This window comes from Nomascus leucogenys, chromosome X (genome assembly GCF_006542625.1).
Source record: "Nomascus leucogenys isolate Asia chromosome X, Asia_NLE_v1, whole genome shotgun sequence".
Classification (NCBI taxonomy): Eukaryota; Metazoa; Chordata; class Mammalia; order Primates; family Hylobatidae; genus Nomascus; species Nomascus leucogenys.
Genome location: NC_044406.1, coordinates 13,802,015 through 13,826,564, shown reverse-complemented (window position 1 = coordinate 13,826,564; position 24,550 = coordinate 13,802,015). Strand labels below are relative to the sequence as shown.

Genomic DNA, 24,550 nt, shown 5'->3' with positions numbered 1-24,550 from the left:
GGCCTTGATCGATTGTTGGAATCAACTGGCCTCACCTTATTTGAGTCATTGTGTACAGTGTGCAACCTAATGAAGCTAAAAAGTTACAATGATTTAAATTTCAGGTTTCCACAATTCAAATAAAGTCATGGATACATTTATTGATGGGTTCTAGTTATGTTTGTGGTATATCTCTAAAACTTTCGTGTTGATGCTGTGAACTCTAAATAGAGATAGTGCATAAACACATTAGTTTTTTTGTTTGTTGTTTCTCTCTTTTTTCCAATGCCTTGGGTAAAGTAAAAACTCCTAAAGAGTAAGGCGATTTTTTTTTTTTTTTTGAGACAGAGTCTCACTCTGTCACCCAGGCTAGAGTGCAGTGGCACAATTTCGGCTCACTGCAACCTCCGCCTCCCAAGTTCAAGTGATTCTGCTGCCTCAGCCTCCCGAGTAGCTGAGATTACAGGCTACAGGCGCCCGCCACCATGCCCAGCTAATTTTTGTATTTTTAGTAGAGACGGGGGTTTCACTATGTTAGCCGGGATGGTCTCGATCTCCTGACCTTGTGATCCGCCCGCCTCGACCTCCCAAAGTGCTGGGATTACAGGCGTGAGCCACTGCGCCTGGACCAGGATTTTTTTTTTTTTTTTTTAAAGCATAAGCCCACAAAGACAGGGTAAATGATAAAGTCGACAGAAACAACAACGTTCTGAAAGCTGAAAAGCACGTAGATAAGTTGTAAATGATTTGGCCGACCTGAAAAAAAAATAATTTAAGCCAACAGTCTGGAAAGAGGAGTTCCCAAAAGGCTCAGAAGTGGGTGTCCCAAGCACCTCTAGAAGTGGGAGGGATGAGAGGGGTGCTAAAATGAGGTTCAGTCCAAAAAATCTTTGTAAGAAACAGTTTGATCCCAAATCTTCTCCCACATTCTCTGTGGTGGAGTGACTGCTCCTTCCAAGCCCAGGCAAAAGATGGATTATTAGTCATTTGGTTAAGGTAAAAGAGAGAGCATCCTGAATGGGGGTTGCCTGACATCCATGAGGGCAGGGTGCTGAACTAAAGAGGATTAAGTGAACGCGTACATACTAGGTGCAACCACAATTCAGGCAGTTGGATCTGTACTTGAAAAGTGTTTCTCTAGGGGGAATCTTACCAGCCTAAGAGAAAAGACCTAAAAAGGACTGAAATTAGCTGGGGGAAGGACTATCAAATGGAACAGCCCAATCAGGTCAACAAGCCCCATTCCTGGGCTCAGACCTCAGATCAGCAACTTTGTCCCTTTCTTTTAAGTATGAGCAAGCAGCCATGAATTCCCAGACATCCAGGGAAAATTTCTAACATGAAAGAGAGTATAACACACAGGAAAAGGCAATTTGGAGGAAACAGAAGAAAACTTCAAATCATTAATAGCCAGGGGGTGAGAGAAGAAGGTGAGACAGTGCAACTAATAAATAAAATGAAGGTGTTATTAAAAAAGAAAATGTCAGAGGACATAATAGAGCCCTAGGAAACTAAAACTATTATAATAAATTGAAAATTCAATAGAAAAAAAAGGAAGACAGAGTTGAAGAAATTTCCTATGAAGTAGAATAAATAAGAAATTAAAAGTGAAAAGATAAGAAGGTCTAACATCAGAATAACTGAAGTTACAGGAAATGAGAAGAGACACAGTAGGAGATGTAATCAACAATTTAAAAATTCAAGAGAATTTCAAAGCACAAGAGTTGGCAAGTGAAAAGGCTCTCCGAGTCCCTAGTCCAAAAGGTGAAACTATGCCTATACCAAGGCACAAAATGATGAAATTTCAGGGCACAGGAGACTAAGAGATAATGTATAAGTTTCCAGAGTAAAGAAAAATTATGATAATTTCAAATGAAGGGCCAGGAATCAGAAGGACATTAGTTTTCTCAATAGCAACACCAAAAGCTAGCAGGCTAGAGCAATGCTGCTAAACTTCTGAAGGAAAATAATTTCCGGCCCACTATTTGGCACCCAAACTATCAATAAAATTGGAGGGCCGAAAAATAAATTTTCAGACATTAAAGTTCTTAGAAAATCCCCCGATCTCCCGTGCACTCTTCTTTAGGAGGCTACTGGAGGATGGTCTTCAAAAAAGGATGCTAAAACAAAAAGGAAGACATCACTCAAACAAATCCCAGTGTCCTGTGATGTTCCTTGTCTCTCTCTCTCTTTTTTTTTTAATTGCCACGAGAAAACATCAGGTCCTCATTGCCTCTAGTCTAGAGCTAGTTTCTTAAGCTATAATGTGCATACTAATCATTCCGGATCTTGTTAAATTGCGGATTCTGATTCAGCAGGTCTGGAGAAGAGAACCTGAGAGTCTGCATTTCTGACCAGCTCCCAGTTGCTGTAGTTGATCTGCAGCCCCTACTTTAAATTGCAAGGAGGCTTCTGGACTACTGGAACAGCCTAACTGATCTCTTCTCCAGCTGTGCCACTCTTTCACCTTCCCTTTCTCCAGTTCTTGGAGGAACTGGAGCAGTTGTCCTAGGAACAATCTTCCTAGGACAAAGCTTTGATTGTGGTTTGACATTTCATCTCTATATTCTGCATCAAAAAGAAGTAACTGCCTTAGTTACTCTTTTCCACCACACTAACCTTTGTTCAACAGTGTGTAGCCTAAAGTTTATCAATATGAGTTTTAAAAATGCTAGTAACATCTTCATGTTCAAGGTATCTAATTGATTCTTTTATATCCACTGGTGTTTGTTTAATTTCTGCATGTTTTTATTTCCAAATTCTTATTCCTTTAAAAATGTCATTTCAAAAATTATTTGAATTGTGTCTAGAGTGAATCTTCTTCCATTGTTACATTTGTGTGTTGTCTTTCTTAGCATTATATATCTTCCATTGTTTTTGAATTTTGGTTTATAAACCAATCTTGAGAGCTCTCTCTCTCTCTCTCGCTCTTGCTCTCTCCTCTCCCCGTGTGTGTGTGTGTGTGTGTGTGTGTGTGTGTGTGCGCTTATATCCCCCAGACTAGCAGTGATAGTGGAAAATTGCAAATTACGTTGCTTGGCTCAGTTCTGTTAGCAAAGTTATATCCCCAGACTGTTGGCAAAAAATTCTTTCAATGTCTATTCACAAGTAGGGGAGACGGTTAAGCAACGAGGCTTGGTTATCTATTGCTATGTAACAAATCACCCAAAAACTTAATGTTTTGAGACAATAACGATTTATTATTTCTCATAATTCTGTGGGTTAGTTTTCTTTCCACATAGTATAGGCTGAAGTCACTCCAGTGGTTCTATTAAGTTGGGAACTCACTTACTGCTGGAATGCCCAAGATGACCTCTCATTCTTCAGGGCTTCTCTCCATGTGGCTTGCCATTACCCAATATCTTGTCTGAGCTTCACAGCATGGTCATTGGCTTTCAGGAGGAATGGTTCCAACAAGATGTATTCCAGTAAATAAACACTTATTAAGCATTTGTGGTATCTCATTTACTAATGTCTCTTTGGCCATTCCAGTCACATGCCCAAACCCAGAGCCAATGTAAGAGAGGATTAGACAAGGTTGCCAATATGGAATACTGGTTTATTGACGGTCACCATTGTAACAGTCTCTCACAAAACTGGTTCCTGTATCAAGCCACACATGGAACCCTGTTAGTCTATTATTCTACAGGGGCTGAACGCTGGTTCACATCTTCCTGCTGCCACATACAGAATCCAGGACCTACGTGGCTTTGTTCCTGATCACCATTTTGCATATTGGTTCTGTTTCTGATACATGGAAATGTTTCTCTTCTTGTTTAAATCACAGGTAAAACATTAAATTTTCTCATTTATATTGTATCACTTATTGTTATATTTGAAGCAGAATCAGGAGTTAGGAGTCTCAAAATACTAATTGAAAATGTGATCTTGGCTGGAAGTCCGCCTCAACATCAAGCCCATTTTCCTTAGTAAGATCTTCTACCAGTTTGCTCTAACCTTCATTGAAAATGCCACTCTTCTTCTGTCTGCCCACTTTCCCTTCTCTTTTCCTTTGTCATTACAAAGCAGTGTTTGCTGGACAGCACCTGTCTGTACCTCATTCATGTTGTTCTTGGAATTATCCTGTTCCCAAGAGTTGCATGACACCATCTGCTTATTCTTCTAGCTAAATGCTGGCAGCTAGAAATACTCTTTCCCTTTGAACTCCCAGTATTTTTCTTATATTTCTCTTATGGCATTTATCACTTCCTGCTTCTTATCATAGATATTTACATATGCTTTAACTCCGTCTTGGTTCCTTGCAAGTAAAGCTCATGCCAGGTTTTCTCTGCATCATGCTTTGTACACAGATAGTAGGCTCTCCAGACATATTTGTTGCCTTCCCACTCCAAGATTATCCCTAAGAGCTAATTTACATATGAAGTTGCAAAAAACTGAATTTCAACGGAAGATGATATCTACATTTATTTTACATCTTCATCATCTCAGGTCATTTAATACTAAAACTGGTACCAATTGCCCTCATATTTTATTAAGTGCAATCAGAATATAATGCATGTAAGTATCTTAGTCTAATTTTAGTGGTTCCTGAGAAAATTCTCTCAAGACATACCTTGAGACCATACATTTAGGCAGGACACCATAATTAGAATCATCTCCAGATTTATATCTTAACCTTGCTACTACAAATTTCTTTTGACTTTTTAGAATATAGCCTTAAATGGAGATCTTTACTTAACTGACTATAAATGAAGTCATGTACCCAGGTGAGATTGTGAACCCTTGGGAGTCGGAATCATGATTTATTTATCTTTTAATGCTCAGTGCCTAGGACAGAAGCTGTAGCTTTAAATAAATGTTCAGTGTTTTCAGACTTTGTTGGAACAGCCTGCAGGCTCCTCAACGCCCTCCCCCACAGAGACTCAGCAACAGTGTGCCTCTATTAATATCTATTTATAAAGGTCAGCCTATTCTATATTTGGAACACAAAGAACCTTTTAAGAAAGGTGGATTTCTTTTGACTGTTGATAACACATATAGGAAAAGCTAGAAAAAATAAAAAGCTGTTGAAACACAGGGACTATGCTTAATATTTGTATTCCCCACAAGGCCTTTTACAGAGCAGACACCCAGTAAATGTTTGATGATAAAAATAAGAAATATTTTTTATATTTAGAAAAAATATTCATGGTGGAATTTCAAATGTGTATTGTGATCAGAACTATGGCAGGGGCAAACCAGGGGCTCAATAAATGAGGCTTAACCCTCATTTATACCTTCCAGGATTTCTACCCCCACTGGTTGTCTTAAAACCTATTACAAAAATGAAAAGGAGGCCAAAGCAATGCTGTACCTATCTGGTAATGTCGCTGTTATCTGTGAAACCAACTACAAATTATAAAGCTTAATTAAGGGTCCTTGAGTCTTCATCACTGTAATTCTCCGATGCTTCATCAATATTAACACAGGGCAAAGTATCTATTGGTACTCGAGCCTTACTCATCAACTCATTAATTCGCTTCAAATCCCACAACTAAAATGCTCTTTGAATGATGTTATTATTGCACTGTAATTTGTATAAGGTACACTCCATGAAATACTTTCAATACATTTTATTGGGCATCTAATATGTGTCAGGGAACGTGCTGACATTGGGTAAAGAAATTCATGTATTAAACTAAAACTTCCTCAACATCCATTACCAAGAACAGATCCTGCCTCAGTTTACTATTTGGCAGGGAAGGCAGACATTTAACAAGCAAATACAATTTCCGTTTTCAGAAAGAAGTCCATGTGAGATCTCAAGAGACAAGTAATCAAGGATCAGGGTGAGGAGGGAGAATGCAATCAGGCAAACAACTTGAATATCATCTGATAAATGTTATACCAGCATATGGCCAAAGTACTATTAAAATTAAAAAGTGAGAGTATTTCATTCTCTGGAGGCTTGGGGAAAGCATCAGAAAGGAGCAGACATTTTCAGGGATGAATAGGCTTACACTAGGCTTAATAAAATGGGTGCCAGTAATGGTGGCGGTGATGGTACTCAGAAAGGAATTTGTTCTCGAAAACGCACGTATGGCAGGGATGGGGGACTCCAAGTACCAGTTGTGACGCATAGATGACCATCACACCACTCTCACTGATTCTTTAGCTTCTTAGTCTAGCACCATCATAACTAGTTGAACCGGTTCGAGTGGGAGTTGATATTTCAGATCAGATCTCGTATGTTTCCCTCAGAGTGTAGAGTTGCCATATAAATAACAAGATGTCTAGTTAAATTTACATGTCAGATAAAAAACGAATAATTGTGTAGTGAAGTCCCCAATATTTGGTACATGCTAGTATTAAACATCATTTGTGCTTTATCTGAAATTAAAACTTCATAGTTTCATCTGTTTTGACTTTTTGTGTATTTTTGTGTATTTTTATTTATTTATCTGGCAAACGTCCCAGAGCGGTAAGAACTGGCACGGTTTTGCCATGGCACAGCTGATTACAAACAAAAAGTCTCTCCAATCAGAAGCAAGCGCGGAGAGAACTGGCGTCCGGAATAGAGACGCTGTAACCAGGAAACCAGGGTGCGCACCCACCCTACCGTCTGCCGCTTCTAGGAGACGGGCGCAGGCGCGCGCTGACGTTGCATCCCGCGCTTAAGGGTGGGGACGACAGAGCGACGCTCTCGGACGTGACCTCAGCGCCTCTTTGTGATTGGCTGCCTCGGGGGCGCGGCCCTTGGGCGCGGACGCCTTAGATTGGTGCTGCGGGACAGCAGGGAGGGACTCCGGCTGCAGCCGCGGGAGGTCCGGACACTGGCGGCCATGGAACTCACCGGTGAGTGCGCGTCTCGCCGCCCCTCTCCAGCGCTGTGGGCCGCATTCGGATGGGGCTGTTCTGCGCGCGTGGGATCGTGGCGGGTGGTGGAGGGGGTGAAACCGACCCGGCTCGAAGCCCGGAAGTTGGGTCGGAGGGTCTCCAGAGTAGGTTGGGGCTGAGGGTGCGTTTAGGGCGGACGCGCTGGGTTCCTTGGCTCAGGCGGGTGGGTCGAGGGACTGGGATCTCCGGAACCCCGGGCCTGAGACCAACGTCCACTCTCTGGCTGTTTTCCTTCTCTCTTTGGGCCTGGCCAGTCCCCGCCATGAACCCAGCGGGGTCGCTGTCTGAGCAGGGGTATCCCCTCCTTGGCCCGAGCGTTTCCCCAGCGACCTCTCAGGGAATCAGGGAATGAAGCTCAGACAGTGCCCAGGAATTGTCGGTGGAAGTACCATTCTCTTGACCCACAACTCCTGCCAGGTCTCCCTAAGGTTCTTCAGGAACCTCTACTGCTAATGATTGCCCGGGGCTCGTTGGCCGTGGTCGAGAATTTTACGGTAATGTCTTCTTTGCCACTTTAAGTGGCTGAGTGGGAACCTTGGACAAATCACTCAACTTGTCTGGCTTCTCATTTGTAAAGCGAGAGAGGTATTCACTAGAGCTCCAAGCCTCATTTCGGCTTTAAGAGCTAAGATTCTGCGATTGTTCAGCATATTGAACTTTTATGTCAAAGATATTTGGAGTGAAAACCTGGTGGAAGTGGGCAGACTCCTCACAGAACGTTGCAGGCTAATGACAAAATTTTAAATGATATCATTTGGTTCATTACTGTTTTTGCTGTCGTTCATCTTTTAAAACTGGTAGAACTGGAAGTTCGGGTTTAGGTGACCATAGTAAGAAAATGTTAGTTAAGCCACCTAAAAGTACAAACTTGGGGAATTTCAATATTTGGTAATATTGAATCTTAATTAGTAAACTCAGGTCAACAAACACTTCTGGAGTCTTTCTGAGAGTATATTTAAAATGTAGATGAGGCCGGGCACGGTGGCTCACACCTGTAATCCCAGCACTTTGGGAGGCCAAGGCTGGCGGATCACCTGAGGTCAGGGGTTCGAGACCAGCCTGGCCAACATGATGAAACCCCGTCTCCACTAAAAATACAAAAATTAGCTGGGCGTCGTGGTGTGTGCCTGTAATTCCAGCTATTCAGGAGGCTGAAGTGGGGGAATCGCCTGGAACTCGGGGGGCAGAGGCTGCAGTGAGCCGAGATCGCTCTACTGCACACTAGCCTGGGCAACAGAGTGAGACTCCGTCTCAAAAAAAAAAAAAAAGTAGATGAATTTGTTGGAGAGACTAGACAGTTAAGCCTTTGCACACACAGTTAATTGGCATTTTCTGAGTTTGCAGGTGAAACCGGAAACTCAGAGCTTTAGGATGGCTTCTCATTGTATAGTTGTTTGTTTTCTGGAGCCTTGGAAATCTCATTTGTAAAGCTGAGGAAGATTCTGACTAGATATCCAAGATTCTTTTTAGCTTTAGATGTCTAAGAATGTACAATAGTACTAAATATTGAGTGGGCATTTCACATTAATAAGGCTTTAGGGGACCCCTGAGATAAACATTTCGCACTTTAAATTGAGAAAATGGTCCCAGATACAGCCCATCTCTAGTTTAGCCTTTATCTTTAGACACCACACTGAAGGGAGGGACACTCATTGAGTTTGAAAGGCCTGCATAACTGATAGAAAAGTTTAAAAAGTGAAGGGAGCAGTTACATAATCACCCTCTTTGGTTTTTGTGTTTCTGTTTTTTGTTTTTGTTTTGTTTTGAGATGAGTCTCGCTGTGTCGCCCCAGCTGGAGTGCAGCAGCATGATCTCGGCTCACTGCAACTTCCGCCCCCTGGGTTCAAGCGATTCTCCTGCCTCAGCCTCCCGAGTAGCTAGGACCACAGGCAGGCACCACCACGCCCAGCTAATTTTTGTATTTTTAATAGAGATGAGGTTTCTTCATGTTGGCCAGGCTGGTCTTGAACTCCTGACCTCAGGTGATCCACCCACCTCGGCCTCCCAAAGTGCTAGGATTACAGGTGTGAGCCACCGCACCCGGCCTAAATAATCACCCTCTTTGAATAAGGAAGGAGAACATATGGATTGTTTGCAGCATGTGCTCTGGTGACATTTGAAAAAGGTGCTCTCAAAAAGATAATTCGAGCTCCGGGTGTGTTTTAGTGTAAACCACAAAGGTAATACTAGCAAAACTTTATGAGATTAATTGAATCAGTGGCTAAGCTCTAGAGCAGGGGTTGGCAAACTTTTGTAGAGGACCAGATGGTAAGTATTTTCAGCTCTGTGGGTCATATGGTCTCTGTTGCAGCTACTCTGCTCTCGTAGCACAAAAGTAGCCATTCACATAAATGAATGGGCACACCTATGGTCCTATAAAACTTTACAAAAACAGGCAGTGGACCAGTATAACCGAGTTTGGATCCTGGCCTGTTTTAGTTGTCTGTTATTTTTTACCAAACCACCCCAAGACGATGTAAAACAATAGCCATTTTGTTATTTTTCATGATACTGCAGTGAGCTAGGCTCAGCTGGGTGGCTCTCTTGGTCTTGCCAGTGGTCACTAGGAGGCTGCATTTAGCTGGTAAGTTGGCTGGATGGCTGGGCCTCTGCCTCTTTCCGTGTAGTCTCAGAGCTCTCCCTTCTCCATATTGTCTCTTCCCTTGCCCCTCTAGCACAGTAGATGGATTTCTTACATGTTGGCTTAGGATATCTAAGAGTGCACAAGTGAAAACCACCACACCTTGGAAACCACCACACCTTTTTTAGGCTGAGGCCAAAAATTTGCACATCACTTTCACTACCTTCTATGGGCTAAACCAGGTCCAAATGCAAGGGGAAGGGACTGTACTATAGAAGGGCATAAATACCAGAAGACATGACCGCTAATGAATCAGACTGCTGCATTGTGTTACCTCTAAGCACTGAATAACTGAACAAATTTCTTAACCCCTTTAAGCTTTAGACTTTCCATTTATAAGATGGAGTTGATAACTCATGGAGTTTTGGTGAGGCTGCAATAAGATATAGAAGAGTCTTAGCATGTAGTAGCTGATGTGTAGTGGCCATTTAATATGTATTAATAGGAGCTGGTAAAGTGTAAGAGTAAAGGGGAAATATATAAACGTGTGTATGTATGTGTATATATACTTAATTATTGGAAGAGACTGGTTTGTTAACATGGTAAACCATGATATGCTGTGGTGTAACAAACTTACTGTTTAAAGTTACATGTAGCAGTATTTTTAGGGCAAAATTAAGACATCATAGAACCTAGTTTTGTTGTATGTAAATGCCAAGCAAGTAAACATCAAATGAGTAAATTGATGATATGCTTTGTTTTTAATTCTGGGGAAAGCTAACAAATTTACATTAACATTAAAACAGTATCTATATCTGGATTTGTAATATGGAATGTGTTTTGTTTCTGAGCTGAGATCCTGTTTTACTCTTTTTCAGGTAATAGAGGACACATCTCTTAACTGGGTTGCTCTAAGAACTGATGTCTAAACCGTCTCAGCATGGCCTGTAGAGGAGGAGCTGGGGATGGCCACCCTGCCTCAGCTACACTCTTTCGGGTTAGCCCTGGAAGTCTTTACACATGTAGAACCCGTACCCATAATATATGCATGGTGTCTGACTTTTTCTACCCAAATATGGGAGGCGTGGAAAGCCACATTTACCAGCTCTCTCAGTGCCTGATTGAAAGAGGGCATAAGGTTATAATTGTCACCCATGCTTATGGAAATCGAAAAGGCATCCGTTACCTCACTAATGGCCTCAAAGTCTATTACTTGCCTCTGAAAGTCATGTACAACCAGTCTACAGCCACGACCCTCTTTCACAGTCTGCCATTGCTCAGGTACATATTTGTTCGGGAGAGAGTCACGGTAATCCATTCACATAGTTCTTTTTCTGCCATGGCCCATGATGCTCTCTTCCACGCCAAGACAATGGGGCTTCAGACAGTCTTCACGGACCATTCCCTTTTTGGATTTGCTGATGTCAGCTCGGTGCTTACAAACAAGCTTCTAACCGTGTCTCTTTGTGATACAAACCACATCATTTGTGTGTCTTATACTAGTAAGGAAAATACTGTACTAAGAGCAGCACTGAATCCTGAAATAGTGTCCGTCATTCCTAATGCTGTAGATCCTACTGACTTCACTCCAGACCCATTTAGAAGGCATGATAGTATAACTATTGTTGTTGTCAGCAGACTTGTTTACAGAAAAGGTAATGAAATGATAGCTATAATTGCATTGTAGACTTTTTTCCCTATAGAAAGCTGTTGAATACTTGTATATAATGATTGTTTGACTTTTCATTTTGTTTTATGGTTTTATAATGCTATAAATTATAGCAAAGTTCTAATATTGGTTTATATATCCAAGAAGAGAGATTTTTCAGGATGGTGGTGAATGCTGTCCCCCAATCTTTGATATTTTAATGGTTACTAAAAATAAGAATAACCTGATGCTGTTAAATTTCAGATCTTTTTAAAAATTAAAACAGCCCCGCACATGTGGTAAAGAAGTAAAGGGCAGGCCGCGTACGGTGGCTCACACCTGTAATCCCAGCACCTTGGGAGGCTGAGGCAGGCAGATCACGGGGTCAGGAGATTGAGACCATCCTGGCTAACATGGTGAAACCCTGTCTCTACTAAAAATACAAAAAATTAGCTGGGCATGGTGGTGGGCGCCTGTAGTCCCAGCTACTCCAGAGGCTGAGATAGGAGAATGGTGTGAACCCGGGAGGCGGAGCTTGCAGTGAGCCGAGATCGTGCCACTGCACTCCAGCCTGGGTGACAGAACGAGACTCCATCTCTAAAGAAAAAAAAAGAAGTAAAGGGCAGAGCTCACAGATGGCTTTTTTCTTCTGATTGCCAAAGTAATGTCTTTTCGCAGATATTTTGGAAACTAAGAAAAGCACAAAGATGAAAACTAAAATCAGCTGTAACTGTATTATTCAGAGATACCCTAATGAGTATTTTGATATATAGCTTTCCTGTCTTTTTTATGTGTATGTACGTATACTGAAAATCAGTGGGCTTGCTCTGCACGTTACTGTATTGTAGCTTGCTTGTTTCATTTCATCATGTATAAGACATTAATAACATATTGGCAGGTAAGTGATGAAGAAAAGGGGATTAGATGTCCTGGGATCAGATGATGGGTCTGGCCTGCTGTGTGATCGAGGACAAGTTGCTTAACATCTCTAAGTCTCAGTTTTTTCATTTGTGTAATTTAAGCAATATCGGGAACCTCGCAAGGGCTCAGTGATAGTTCCTATAAACTATTAGCCTAGTTTGTAACTGTCCACTATTATCAAGGAGGTTTTTTGGTTTTTTTTTTTTTTTGAGACGGAGTCTCGCACTGTCACCCCCCGGGCTGGAGTGCAGTGACGCGATCTCAGCTCACTGCAACCTCCGCCTCCCAGGTTCAAGCGATTCTCCTGCCTTAGCCTCCGAAGTAGCTGGGATTACAGGTGCCCACCACCAAGCCCAGCTAATTTTTTGTATTTTTAGTAGAGACAGGGTTTCACTGTGTTGGCCAGCCTGGTCTCAAACTGCTGACCTCGTGATCCGCCTGCCTCGGCCTCCCAAAATGCTGGGATTACAGGCGTGAGCCACTGCACCTGGCCAAGGAGGCTGTTTTTTGTACCTCTACAGCACTTAATGGACACTGCAGTTGAATGTGTGGAGGCTTGTTTACTAAAAGTCTGACACAGTCTGGTTATAAAAAACAGTGTCTTAGTGCTATCTGAAAACCTGTCCACTAATCAAAAGTGTCATTTATAGTAGGGAATCATTAAAAAAAATACATAAATACATACCCCCTTAAATAGTTAATATTTGAATTAAACTCAAAATATTAATACACACTGAGTTGCCAGTAGTTTGATGTAGGATTGCAGGCTTTGAGTGCTGGGCCACTGGTTTCAGCTGCATCTTGTACCCTCTCCTTCATCAAACGTAATCTACCATTGCTACTTTGAGTTTCTTTTGAGTGGGGTTAGAACTTAAAGGCGTATGAACTGATACGCTTCAGGAGTTTTAATTTGTTTTCAATTTTATACAGTAGTTTAGGACACCCCTCATCTGCCAAGAACTTTTTTCTGTGACATTCCTTTATTGGATTTTTCAAACTGTTCAGCTTAGTTTTTGCGGAAACTCTTTTTGTCAGTTTATATGATATTGAATTAAATTACTCAACACGACGATAACAAGTACAACTGACATCAAACACATGTGTGAACAAACAACTGATTCTTGACAAGCAGTGAACTCAGTGGTGTGCCAGTGTGCTAGGGAGTGGCCTAAAATCTAGATGTGGGCCTTGGTCAGTTTACGTTTGGAATGGAGAACCTTGATTGACCCAGCAGTCCATTTAAGTGGAGGTTGGCAAGGAAACTTGGCCTGGACTTCATTTTCTGGTTTGAAGGCAAGGACATGCTTTCATTCTTTAATCAGGGACATGTGAACCGACTGGCATTCTGTATTCTGAATTCCTCCTGGGACATTAGTGATGTGTTTTTTTGTAACTTAGGAAATGTACCTAATTTATTTTTTAACCAAATAGCCTATCTTCTTGAGATAGCTAGCTGAGAAAGAGTATGACACGTGTGATCAAGGATCAGCAAAATTAACTACCCATGCAAAGATTAAACCTGTTACCTTTACTTCCCTAATGTGGTATTTTAACCAGCTGAGCTAACCACCAATGGAGTGATGGTATGGCCTTTCCTGTACTCAATTCAGTAATTGAACAGTTATTTATTGAACCCTCTCCGGATGCCAGGCACCCTGCAGAAAGTAACATTCTGAGAAGGAACAGCCATACTTGTAGCCCAAAAGTGAGTAGTTGTATTAATGGTCCATTCCTTATTAACAAGTTAATTTCCCCAGGAGTTCATTGGACCAGATATCAAAGTCCCACTGGAATGTCTTAAGTGAGAGAGAGGATAAATCAAAGTTTTCCTTATCCAGGCTTTTTGGCTGCCTTTTTCCTGAGCCTCCTCTTCCAAGCCTGTTTTGCTCTCAGTCAGGATTTACCAACACTCTGCATGTGTAGGCATGCTCACCCGCTTCCTTCTGTAGTGGTAATGACAACCTACATTTGTATTCTGCAGTTGATAAAGCCTGTTCATGGTACAATACCTCATTTGACCCTCCCAACAACTGTAGGGTAGATGTTATCTACATGAAATTGAGTCTCAGAGAGGGTAAGTAACTCACCCAGGTTACACAGTAAGTAACAGAGATGACACACGTGAGTCCAGCTTTTCTTGAGCTAAGGTATCCTCTTCCTCCACGCATGCCCAGCCACTCATATCCTAGGTATAGATCAGAAGGTTCTTAAAAATATTGTTAGACTGAACTTTAAAAACAGTTCGAATGAGAGATTTTCATTGTCTGTTTTGTGTTCACATGGCAGTCGAAAGTCTCTAGGTTCCATTGCGTTATACTCTTCTTAGAGGCTCCAGAATAAATTTTCTTATAGTGGTGGAGAAAAGCTTTTATTCTTAGAATAAGAGTATAGATCATTGGTAATAGTAATCAGTTCCATTTCTTAAGAGATAGTTGTCAGGATTAAATGACATAATGAATTTAAAGTATATTGCCTGTCATAGCAAGCACTCAGTTACTGTTAGCTATTATCACTTATGACTATTGCTCTATGTTTTTTGTTTGTTTGGAGAATGGGCTCTTAACCTTGTATGAGAAAGAATAGGGCGAGGAAGAAAATGGATTGAAGGAATTGTAGGAGACTAAATGTTAAAAGTCATTAAACTACCTTCTGGTTTATCTAGAAATCCAATTGAGTGATTTGGTAGTAGACATGAAACAAAGATAGCTATGATTTTAATGAGAAGCCTTCATATTCAGAAAAGCTACGTGGGAATTTTTGATACATACAATAATAGTTTGAAAGTACTAGCAGAGTTTACTTAATGAATTCTAGTTTGTATTATTTAATAAAAATGACCATATATATATATATATATATATATATATATATATGTCATTTCTCCTGTCATCTATTTTATAACTGATCTGCCTATTTGGGGTGGAAGATTAAGAAATACAATTCTTATGTGTAGGTGCATTTTTAAAATTAATAAACTTAGCTCTAGGTGTATTATTTTATATTTACTTTTATTTATTTATTTATTTTTTGAGACGGAGTCTCGCTGTATCGCCCAGGCTGGAGTGCAGTGGCGCAATTTCGGCTCACTGCAAGCTCCGCCTCCCGGGTCCACACCATTCTCCTGCCTCAGCCTCCCGCGTAGCTGGGACTACAGGCGCCCGCCACCACACCCAGCTAATTTTTTGTATTTTTAGTAGAGACGGGGTTTCACCGTGTTAGCCAGGATGGTCTCAATCTCCTGACCTCGTGATCTGCCTGCCTCGGCCTCCCAAAGTGCTGGGATTACAGGCGTGAGCCACCGTGCCCTGCCTACTCTTACTTTTGAATATGTACAATTTGTAATTGTTAATGAACTAGATTCTCAAATAGTGTTGACATTGTTGTGACTTTGGATAGCCACTCACTTTTTCAGACTAATAGGGCATGATTTACTTTATTGTTTTCTATTACCTGAGATTGTGTTTAAATATTATAAGAAAATCATTTTGGAGAAAAAAGGAACCAAGATGCATCCTTTTGTTTATGGACTGTAGTGATCTAACAGTTGATGCCCTGCTGCCTTCATTTACCCCCATTCCAGGAAAGTGGGCTATAGCTGGTTTGAACTTAAATTTTGCTGATAGTGTAGTGTTCACTGCAAAATTCTCTGTACCAGCCACATTTTAAACAAAGTGGAGGCAGCAGTTAGATTTCGTTGCTTAGCCTTTTCCTGTGGCAGTAAGTGGAATCACAGACTGCTAGAATTTTATAGCTGAAAGAGACTTTAGGTACATAGGTATCTTTATTTTATAGATCATGAAACTTCCCCACGATCAACGGGCTTGCTGGTAAAAAAGCTGGGACAAGACCCAGATCTCCAATCAGCTGCCTGCTCTGGAGAAAACGAACTCAAACCTTAGCCACCTTAAATGTACCTTTTTTAGAAGTACCCAATGTGTAAACACAAGTGAATAACTTAAAGAATAGTCTGTTGAGATGAAACAGAATAGTGCATATTTTGGGTGTGTGGAAGGTAATGCATGTCAAGGTCTACGTCTTCAAGAATTGTAACTCTTGGGGGACCACTGCCAGTTTGCAAACAATTCCACTCCTGGAAAAGGTTTAAGAGTTTCTCCTTTATGGAGTGCATAGCTAATACTTTTCAAAATGAGTGGATTCTCAGTAGTTCTGGTGAATTTTTTTAAGTTTAAATATTAATATCTCCAACATTCAACTTTATATTTTCAGGGATCGATTTGCTTAGTGGTATAATACCTGAACTCTGTCAGAAATATCCAGATTTAAATTTCATAATTGGAGGAGAGGGACCAAAGAGAATCATTTTGGAAGAAGTTCGGGAAAGATACCAGCTGCATGACAGGTATTGATGAATTTCATGTTGTCTTGAGGGAGAAGATGTCAATTATCTCTATTTGGTTTTAACTGCATGCGTACCTTAGGTGTGTTGCTTCTCCTACATGTAATTGATATACATATAATTGATATAAATGTAATGCAAGGACTGTTTTCAGAATTTTTATATAAAATAGGAAACCTAGTTAAAGAATTCACAATTTTATTTTTTCCATTAGCCCAATATTATTTGACTTTGGGGGGCCATTGTTGGAGGCACCATGAAAGGCACAAAAAACAACTGCTTTAACTGGAAGCATTTGCAGATTTCCAGGCCATACTGTGTAGTGATTTAAGTAATAGGGCTCAAATCATGTAAATTGCTCTGCACATACAGATTTGGACAAATCTCTTCCTCAATAACTTACACAACACAAGGCATGCACGTGTAAAGCATCAATTTTAATAAAAAGGCCATTTTCCTGTTTAGAGATGGCACTTTAACATTTAATTATCAAAGTTTATTAGTATTATTACATGCAAACTAGTTTTGGAGAAGGTAAAGTTTGATATGTGTAACAAAAGTTAGAAATAATGTTTGCTGTATGAGTTTTAACCCAACTGCTTTATAAGGCTGTTTCTATTAGATCAGTGTTTGGTGATACTAATCTTTTGAGGTGGAGAACATTAGCAGCAATAAGAATTTCAGTGTAATATAAATAGCAGACTTGGTTTATAAATTAAATTTCTTTTGTAGCATGAGTTTTCACTCCTTTCTTCCCCTCTCATTTAAAAAATCAGGGTGCGTCTTTTGGGAGCTTTAGAACACAAGGATGTTAGAAATGTCTTAGTTCAAGGACATATTTTTCTGAATACCTCCCTTACTGAAGCATTCTGCATGGCGATCGTGGAAGCAGCCAGTTGTGGTTTACAGGTAAAAAGCTTTGAGGGCACTCATGGTTGGGATTTCTGTGTATTTTGAAAAATAATGAGACACATTCCATAATAATGTTTTAACGATCTTCCTGAGGTATGATTATGGTGGAGTATGTGTTCTTTCTTTCTTTTTTAAGGTTGTAAGTACCAGAGTTGGTGGAATTCCTGAGGTGCTTCCAGAAAACCTTATTATTTTATGTGAGCCTTCAGTAAAATCTTTATGTGAAGGATTGGAAAAGGCTATTTTCCAACTGAAGTCAGGGACATTGCCGGCTCCAGAAAACATCCATAACATAGTAAAGACTTTCTACACCTGGAGGAATGTTGCGGAAAGAACGGAAAAGGTATGTCACATGCTGAGAAAAGATTGTGTCTGAACTCCTACTTGATGTTTCACGTACACATTTGCTTTTTCTTACATAGATGTTTACCATTTCTGTTCTATTGCTTAGGTTGATGAAATCTCTTCCAGATAAAAAGAAACAGATTTTGGTACACACACCGGGCTAAGTGTGTAGTCAAATTATTGCGCTTGACATTTGAAAATAGCAGTAATACAGTCTAGCCCCCTCATTAAACTGGGCATAAAGAAGTTACAAAATTTTCTAAAAGTCACAGTGAGTAGAGACAAGCCGAGTATTAAGTCTACTCTTAGATATTTTCTTGAAGCTGTTGATAATTCTAAAGCAAACAACTCTATTAGGAAATGCATGCTTTTGCTGATTGCAGCAACTTTATAACTTGTGAATATTTAATTCAGGCTACTTCCTAAACCTCTTGTAGCCCTTTTGCTAACTACTGTGATTTTCTCCAGGAAAGGGATTTTTGCATCTTTGGGCTGATTGAGAACATAGTAAGTTAGAATTCAAAATGTACGTGAGAAACGTGGGAAAAATCACAAATAAAAAGCAGCAACAGAGAATTTCCAAAAGGACGGGTATAAGAAATAGATTAACACCCTTAGGTAGGAGATTACAGTTGTGGGAAATGCTTCCTGAATTTGAATTAGGGACTGCTTTTATTCTCAGTTGCATCCTTTACGTCCTTTTCATGATGTTCTCTGCCTCATGCCTCTTATTACCATGTAACAAGCTGAGCAGAAACAACTCAGCTTCTTAGTGTGTAGAAATTGTGAACCAGAAAGATAACCAGGTGGAACATGGAGAAGGTAGTAGTTCAGAGTAATGCTACCAACGTGATATTCAGTGGAGCAATGAGTTTTTAGCCTAGAGTAGATAGCAAGTTGGAGCTGAGGAGAATAGCTCTTTACTGTAAGGCTTTCTTACTTGGTTTGAATGAATTCCAGTATATAAGATGAACTCGTATTTGAATGGAAGTTCTAAAAACTTATCTCTAAAAATTGTCTGACACATTTTCCATTGAAACATGAGATGTTTGCAACAGTCAAATATTTTTGACTGAAGCATTTTGAGACATTCTGACCTTCTGCAAGTCTTGTACTATCTCCCCCATATGAAACATGGAAAGTTGGAGTCTAGTGCTTACCTGTTGGGAGTACATGTCAGAGTCCCCGGGCAGCCTTTTCAGACCCTCTCTACTCCATCTTGATGTCCCCCTGCCTCCCCAACCACTCCCTAGATTCCAGTGTTATCCTTTAGGAGCAGAGATAGAATTGCGGGTATAATTGGCAGGGATATTTGGTTAGACAGGTTATTTTGATGATACCATCCTGATCTCCACTCCCTTTGAGAACCACGGCACTGTAAGTTGTGACTTGACCTTCTTGATTGACATCATATAAACCCCAGAAGCCTGAGCCACTGTAGGTAATAAGTTAACAGAGAAAGAACTATGGTGACGGTTTGACAGCATATATTAAAGGGGCTAATTGGGATTTTTTTGGTAACCACATTTTTCTTTTAGTTACACTTAATAGTACAGCATCTGTATTTTTTTAAATTCTGTGGTGATTTATAATACACTTTTAGAAAAAAGTAAATCCTTGCCTGTAATGGATTGTCATCGCTAATATTCTCTTCATAGTAGTAAATTGTTATTTTATCACTTAAAACGGTAAGTAGATTAATTGACCTGAAATAAAGCTGGACAAAAAAGTCAATTTGTAGTTACTCTTTTAACCCTATGAGATTTTAATTCATTTCAACTCCTCCTTCTTAGTTTAACTGTGCTATTTAGGAAATTGATCATGAAATTAATTTGGAGTTCATGCTGTAAACATACTTTTTCAATTGCAATTCACCAGTCTCAGCATAATTCTCAACATAATTCTGATTAAAATGTTTGTATTCAGAACGTCCTTAGGGTAAAAGAGCTGGATGAAAACATGCCGTACCTTTCAAGGGCTGTTGACCTGTACAACATGCACTGCATGTTATAACTTTCTTGAGTTCAAAAAGAGACGGTTTAAAGGTCTAATATATGAGATTAAGCACAAGTAATACTCAAATTACAAAATATGAATGTTGGCCCATTTGATGTGTTCTGAACAAGTATGTTTAAAGATCTTTGTTTTTGGATATTTTAGAGCTTAGTACTTAGCAGTGTTTTAAAAAGCAAACCATCTACTTCGAGTTCTCAGCAAAAAACGTTATTTCATTTGCCAGCGTTTGACCTATACTATCTACTGACATTAGTATGTTTAAAGATCTTTGTTTTTTGATATTTTAGAGCTTAGTACTTAGCAGTGTTTTAAAAAGCAAGCCACCTACTTGCTCAGCAAAAAACATTATTTCATTTGCCAACGTTTGACCTCTACTATCTACTGAAATTTCCCCCATCTCTTTGTCTTCTCTTATTTGATATCCATGAAATGCTTCTGTATGTCCTCACCATCCATGCTCAGCAGCATGTACAGCCTCATGTGGCCGTTGAAAGAGGAGCCTCGTGTTCCCAGAAGTATGCTAGATTGTAGCTTTCTGCTTGTGGTTGATGTCTGCCAGATGCCAGTGACAGCATCTCAGCTTAGGCGAGGAATCTTCAAAGGCAAATCCTGCTTCAGTACTGTTGAAGTCACTGCTGAATTAAATATTGACCCTACAGTGGTGACCCCAAAAGCTGTTCAGACTTTGAGGGACTTTGGAATTCTAGTAGTTGGCTAAAATTGATGGTGACTCCCTAGGGGAGAGGAACTGTGGCTTATTCTTTGTATCACACAGCCTCTAGCCCGGTGTCTTGCCCAGAATAAGTACCCAATAAGTTTTGAATCAAATGGCAATAATTATCGTGATTAAGTTCATTAAGGATATCATTACTATGACAACAACAACAAAACACAAGCAACTTTTGTTTGCATTTGTTTATAAAATGTTCCTGCAGGACCGGCTCATTGTTTATCATGGGACAGGTGATGGGGTGATGGGTGAAAGTGCTCACGCTTGGCTTCTCTCCCTCCAGGTATATGACCGGGTATCAGTGGAAGCTGTGTTGCCAATGGACAAACGACTGGACAGACTTATTTCTCACTGCGGCCCAGTAACAGGCTACATCTTTGCTTTGTTGGCAGTTTTCAACTTCCTCTTCCTCATTTTCTTGAGATGGATGACTCCAGATTCTGTCATTGATGTTGCAATAGATGCCACTGGGCCACAGGGTGCCTGGACTAATAACTATTCTCATAGTAAAAGAGGGAGTGAGAATAATGAGATATCTAAAACCAGGTAGAAGAAAGCCTAGATTGTAAGATTTTAAACATTTGTAATAGTTCTATAAAAACTATGGAAAATAACCTTGCTTTTGGGGGGGTTTTGTTTTTTTAGAGTTAATTTAGTAAGTTATGCTACCTCTATGTCATTCAATATTTTCTGTTGAGGAAAGATAAAAAATTATGCAATTCCTGAGTGTAGAAACTTCTTGCACTTATTTAAAATTTAGGAGAGAACATTTAAGCCACTCAGGTACGAAATTTTTCAGACTACTGAAATCCCTGTAGCAGAGATGTTTTAACATTATATTTTGAGAGCTTTGGGTGCTGAAGGGCCAAACGTTTTCTGGGCATTTTTTGGCCAGTTTTTAATGTTACACCATTAGACACTCACCAGATGTTTACAAGTTTTCTTTAGGGAACTACAACAATTATATGAACTGTTTTATATCATGTTCATATACATTTATTAGGAATCTAAATCATGTCTTTAAACATTTATTAGGCTCACTCAGTAGGTGTTACATATAATTAACAGGTTCCTTGAGCAAGATAGTCCATTAGTTACCAGCACATTTTGAACCCCTGCTCTGTGTAGAATGTTGAACTAGATGCTTCCCGCCATTAAGGACCAGGGGTGCATTCACTCTTTGTTTACCATTCAAATGGCTTACTTCATCGTAATCGTGGTTGATATGAGATCAATATCCAACATGCCAAAAATGCTCATGCCAGTTAATGCCAGGAAAAAAATCACCAACACACTACTAGTACTTTGTTCGTGTTGTATGCATTCTCCTAGGTAGAGCCTTCATCTTCAGTTGTGTTTATGAAGATATTTTTTGCTTTTTAAATACTGGGGACCGATATCACTGTTGATAGTGCAGAGAAACCCTCCACATTTTTCAGTGCATAATTGAGATTTCTATAAATGCCTTCGTGTTTTCTGGGCAGAATGTACGAGATGTGCCATCCCAAAACCAGCTGCTACCCTGTCCTTTTAATGTAAGTCATTCCTCTTCACTGTGGCCTCGCTGATGTCTGATAAGTATTGTCAGTGTGCAAAAGGCTTTACTTCAGAATGTTTTATTTATAGCAAACTAAGTTGAAAATTTTAGGAACAGTCTTTGTGGGTGGATGTTATTAAATGTAATTGTTGTTGCCCAGAGCCATGGGTTTTTTAACCCCAAATTATCCACATGGTGTGTATTATGAATTCTTTGAACTCTTAAGGTTTTTGTGAGAAAAGGACTGTGAATTCAAAACAATGAGGCACTTGTGGGTGCACTACATAGATTCTGACAGTGTTGTGATTCTGTATAGGATTTTTAAAAATGACATTCACAAAATTTATTACTTTTTAAAAAATAACATGCCTATTAACTGGTTGCACTGATATAAAAGAAATATATTTGTGTTTCGTTTGTACTAAAATGCAAAAGCAAGAGTGCAGTTTTTAAAATCTAGAAGTTAGGGGTTTTGTTGGAGAAAGATGGACTGATCTTTAAACTATTCAGTCTTATTGGGATTTTTATGCATAGAAACTCACATATAAACATGAAATAAACAGTGCCAATATTCATAGTAAAGTGAGAAACTATAATATTTGGCCATTATTCTATTCAGCAGGTTTTAGAGGCATGCCACCATTTTTTCCTTATATTTTTGCTTAATTTTTTAAAATTGTCATTTAATTCTTAAATTGTCATTTATTTGAGATGGAAATAAGATCTAAAGTTATTTGCCTTTGCCTGTAAAACATGTGATTTGCAAATTATTATTTTTCTTTTTTTTTTTTTAACAAAGGGAAGTAAATTTGTTTCATGTAAATCTTAAATTTCAACCTTTCTGGATACCTTAATTGTAACTGTCAGTGTTGTACTGGTCGGTATGTGGAAACACATTGCTCTACCCTGCTGCTTACGTTGATTTTAAAGTGAATTTACAGTGATGAGGAATTTGTGAAAAATATATTGTGTTTCTTTTGATGTTTTAAAAGGTTGCCTATGAAAAACTGATTTGTTAAAACATGCTACATGTCCAAAAATAAAGAGCAGAATGACATTTTGATAATTTTCTGAGTTTGCTTATTTTATGAACAGACTATTATTTACTAGTGGAACAGGCTATCCCTGCCCCGGACACACTCTTTTTCAGTGCAATTTGGATGTGTTGCTTGGTCTATTAGTAAAGCAAGAAATACCCTTTGGGCAATGAATTACTCTGTCATTTTTTGTTTCTAGAATATCTTCTCCCTCTTACTCATGGAATAGCAAGTTCAATTGTGCCTTTGTTTCCTTACCCAAATAAGCCCTTGTTTTTCACTGCCCTAGCATTATCGCGTGAGACAAAGGAAAATATCTACAAACTGTACTGTGTATGTGAGCTACATAATTATGCTTTCTACTTTGCCCAACACAAATTCATAAACTTTCTTAAAACACTATGAGACTTGTGATTTTCTTTTTTTTTTTTTTTTAAGCTCATCAGCTATTAGTGTATTTTCATTTATTTATTTATTTTTGCGACGGAGTTTCACTCTTGTTGCCCAGGCTGGAGTGCAGTGGCACGATCTTGGCTCACTGCAACCTCTGCCTCCCAGGTTCGAATGATTCTCCCACCTCAACCTCCTGAGTAGCTGGGATTACGGGCGCCCACCACCACACTGGCTAACTTTAGTATTTTTTAGTAGAGATGGGGTTTCACCATTTTGGCCGGGCTGATCTCGAACTCCTGATCTCATGATCTGCTGTTAGTGTATTTTATGTGTGGCCCAGGGAAGCCAAAAGATTGGACATCCCTGATTTAGTTTCTCCCACCCCTTTTGTGGGAAGCAGTGGAAAGCAATCACCTATGTTTATGTTTTATCTTATGCCAAAACTTACTTTTGGCAAAGTCAGGGTAGTATAGGTCTGTGTTTACTTTTGTGAGGTATTTTTAAAGCCTCTTTATCCATCTCTGCATTCCCAAATGGATGTGGCTAGATGTTAAATTGTATCATCCTGTGGCTGGATTTTTTAATATAAAATTATGAAAAAGTTCTATGTAGAATCTGATTTGTAGCCTATAGTACTTGGGGGAACTGATTTTTATCCTTTATCATTTCTATTTGGGTATGGCTCAGTGGTTCTCAACTAGGGTTTGGGGGGACAGTTTTGTTTCCCAGGGGACATCTGGCAATGTCTAGTTGTTATTACTAGATGGGGTGGGGCATTGGCATCAAGTGAGTAGAGGTCAGGGTTGCTGCTAAGCATTCCACGATGCTCTGGGCCATCCCCTACAACAGATATATCTGTCCCAAAATGTCAATAGTGCTGAGGCTGAGAAACCTTGGTGCTGTTGATGATTTCATCTGTGAAAGATAGCATGAATCAACTGTCATGTATCAGTAGCCTTTTATGCCCATCACAAATGTAATGTTCAAATATAGTAAAGATGGTCTTACCGGGCATGGTGGCTCACGCCTGTAATCCCAGCACTTTGGTAGGCTGAGGCGGGCGGATCACGAGGTCAGGAGATTGAGACCATCCTGGCTAACACGGTGAAACCCCGTGTCTACTAAAAATACAAAAAATTAGCTGGGCGTGGTGGCGGGCGCCTGTAGTCCCAGCTACTTGGGAGGCTGAGGCAGGAGAATGGCGTGAACTCGGGAGGCGGAGATTGCAGTGAGTCGAGATCGCACCACTGCACTCCA

At 39.9% G+C, this 24,550-nt stretch overlaps 1 protein-coding gene across 4 annotated transcripts; it reads left to right on the top strand.

Annotated features, from left to right (window-relative positions):
* Positions 1-6,720: 6,720 nt before the first annotated feature.
* PIGA (phosphatidylinositol glycan anchor biosynthesis class A) lies at positions 6,721-22,934 on the top strand. Of its 4 annotated transcripts, none has more exons than XR_004028759.1 (7): positions 6,728-6,774; positions 10,276-11,052; positions 16,194-16,326; positions 17,100-17,232; positions 17,372-17,578; positions 17,687-17,851; positions 20,610-20,691. XR_004028759.1 is itself a non-coding variant. In XM_030807320.1 (7 exons), the coding sequence occupies exons 2-6, from the start codon at positions 10,338-10,340 to the stop codon at positions 17,708-17,710; spliced, it is 1,212 nt and encodes a 403-aa protein (XP_030663180.1). In that variant the 5' UTR covers positions 6,728-6,774; positions 10,276-10,337; the 3' UTR covers positions 17,711-17,744; positions 20,610-20,694. The 4 variants fall into 4 exon arrangements, 3 of the variants coding, with proteins under 3 accessions (XP_003261123.1, XP_030663180.1, XP_030663181.1); XM_030807320.1 differs by having other exon boundaries at positions 17,687-17,744; positions 20,610-20,694; XM_030807321.1 differs by having other exon boundaries at positions 17,687-17,726; positions 20,610-20,684.
* Positions 22,935-24,550: the final 1,616 nt, after the last annotated feature.

Coding starts and splice junctions, on each gene's coding strand:
- PIGA (XM_003261075.2), top strand. CDS start 10,338: ATGGCCTGTAGAGGAGGAGCTGGGGATGGCCACCCTGCCTCAGCTACA. Junction 17,233..17,371: donor CAGCCAGTTGTGGTTTACAG/GTAAAAAGCTTT, acceptor TTCTTTTTTAAG/GTTGTAAGTACCAGAGTTGG. Junction 17,579..20,609: donor TTGCGGAAAGAACGGAAAAG/GTATGTCACATG, acceptor CTCTCCCTCCAG/GTATATGACCGGGTATCAGT.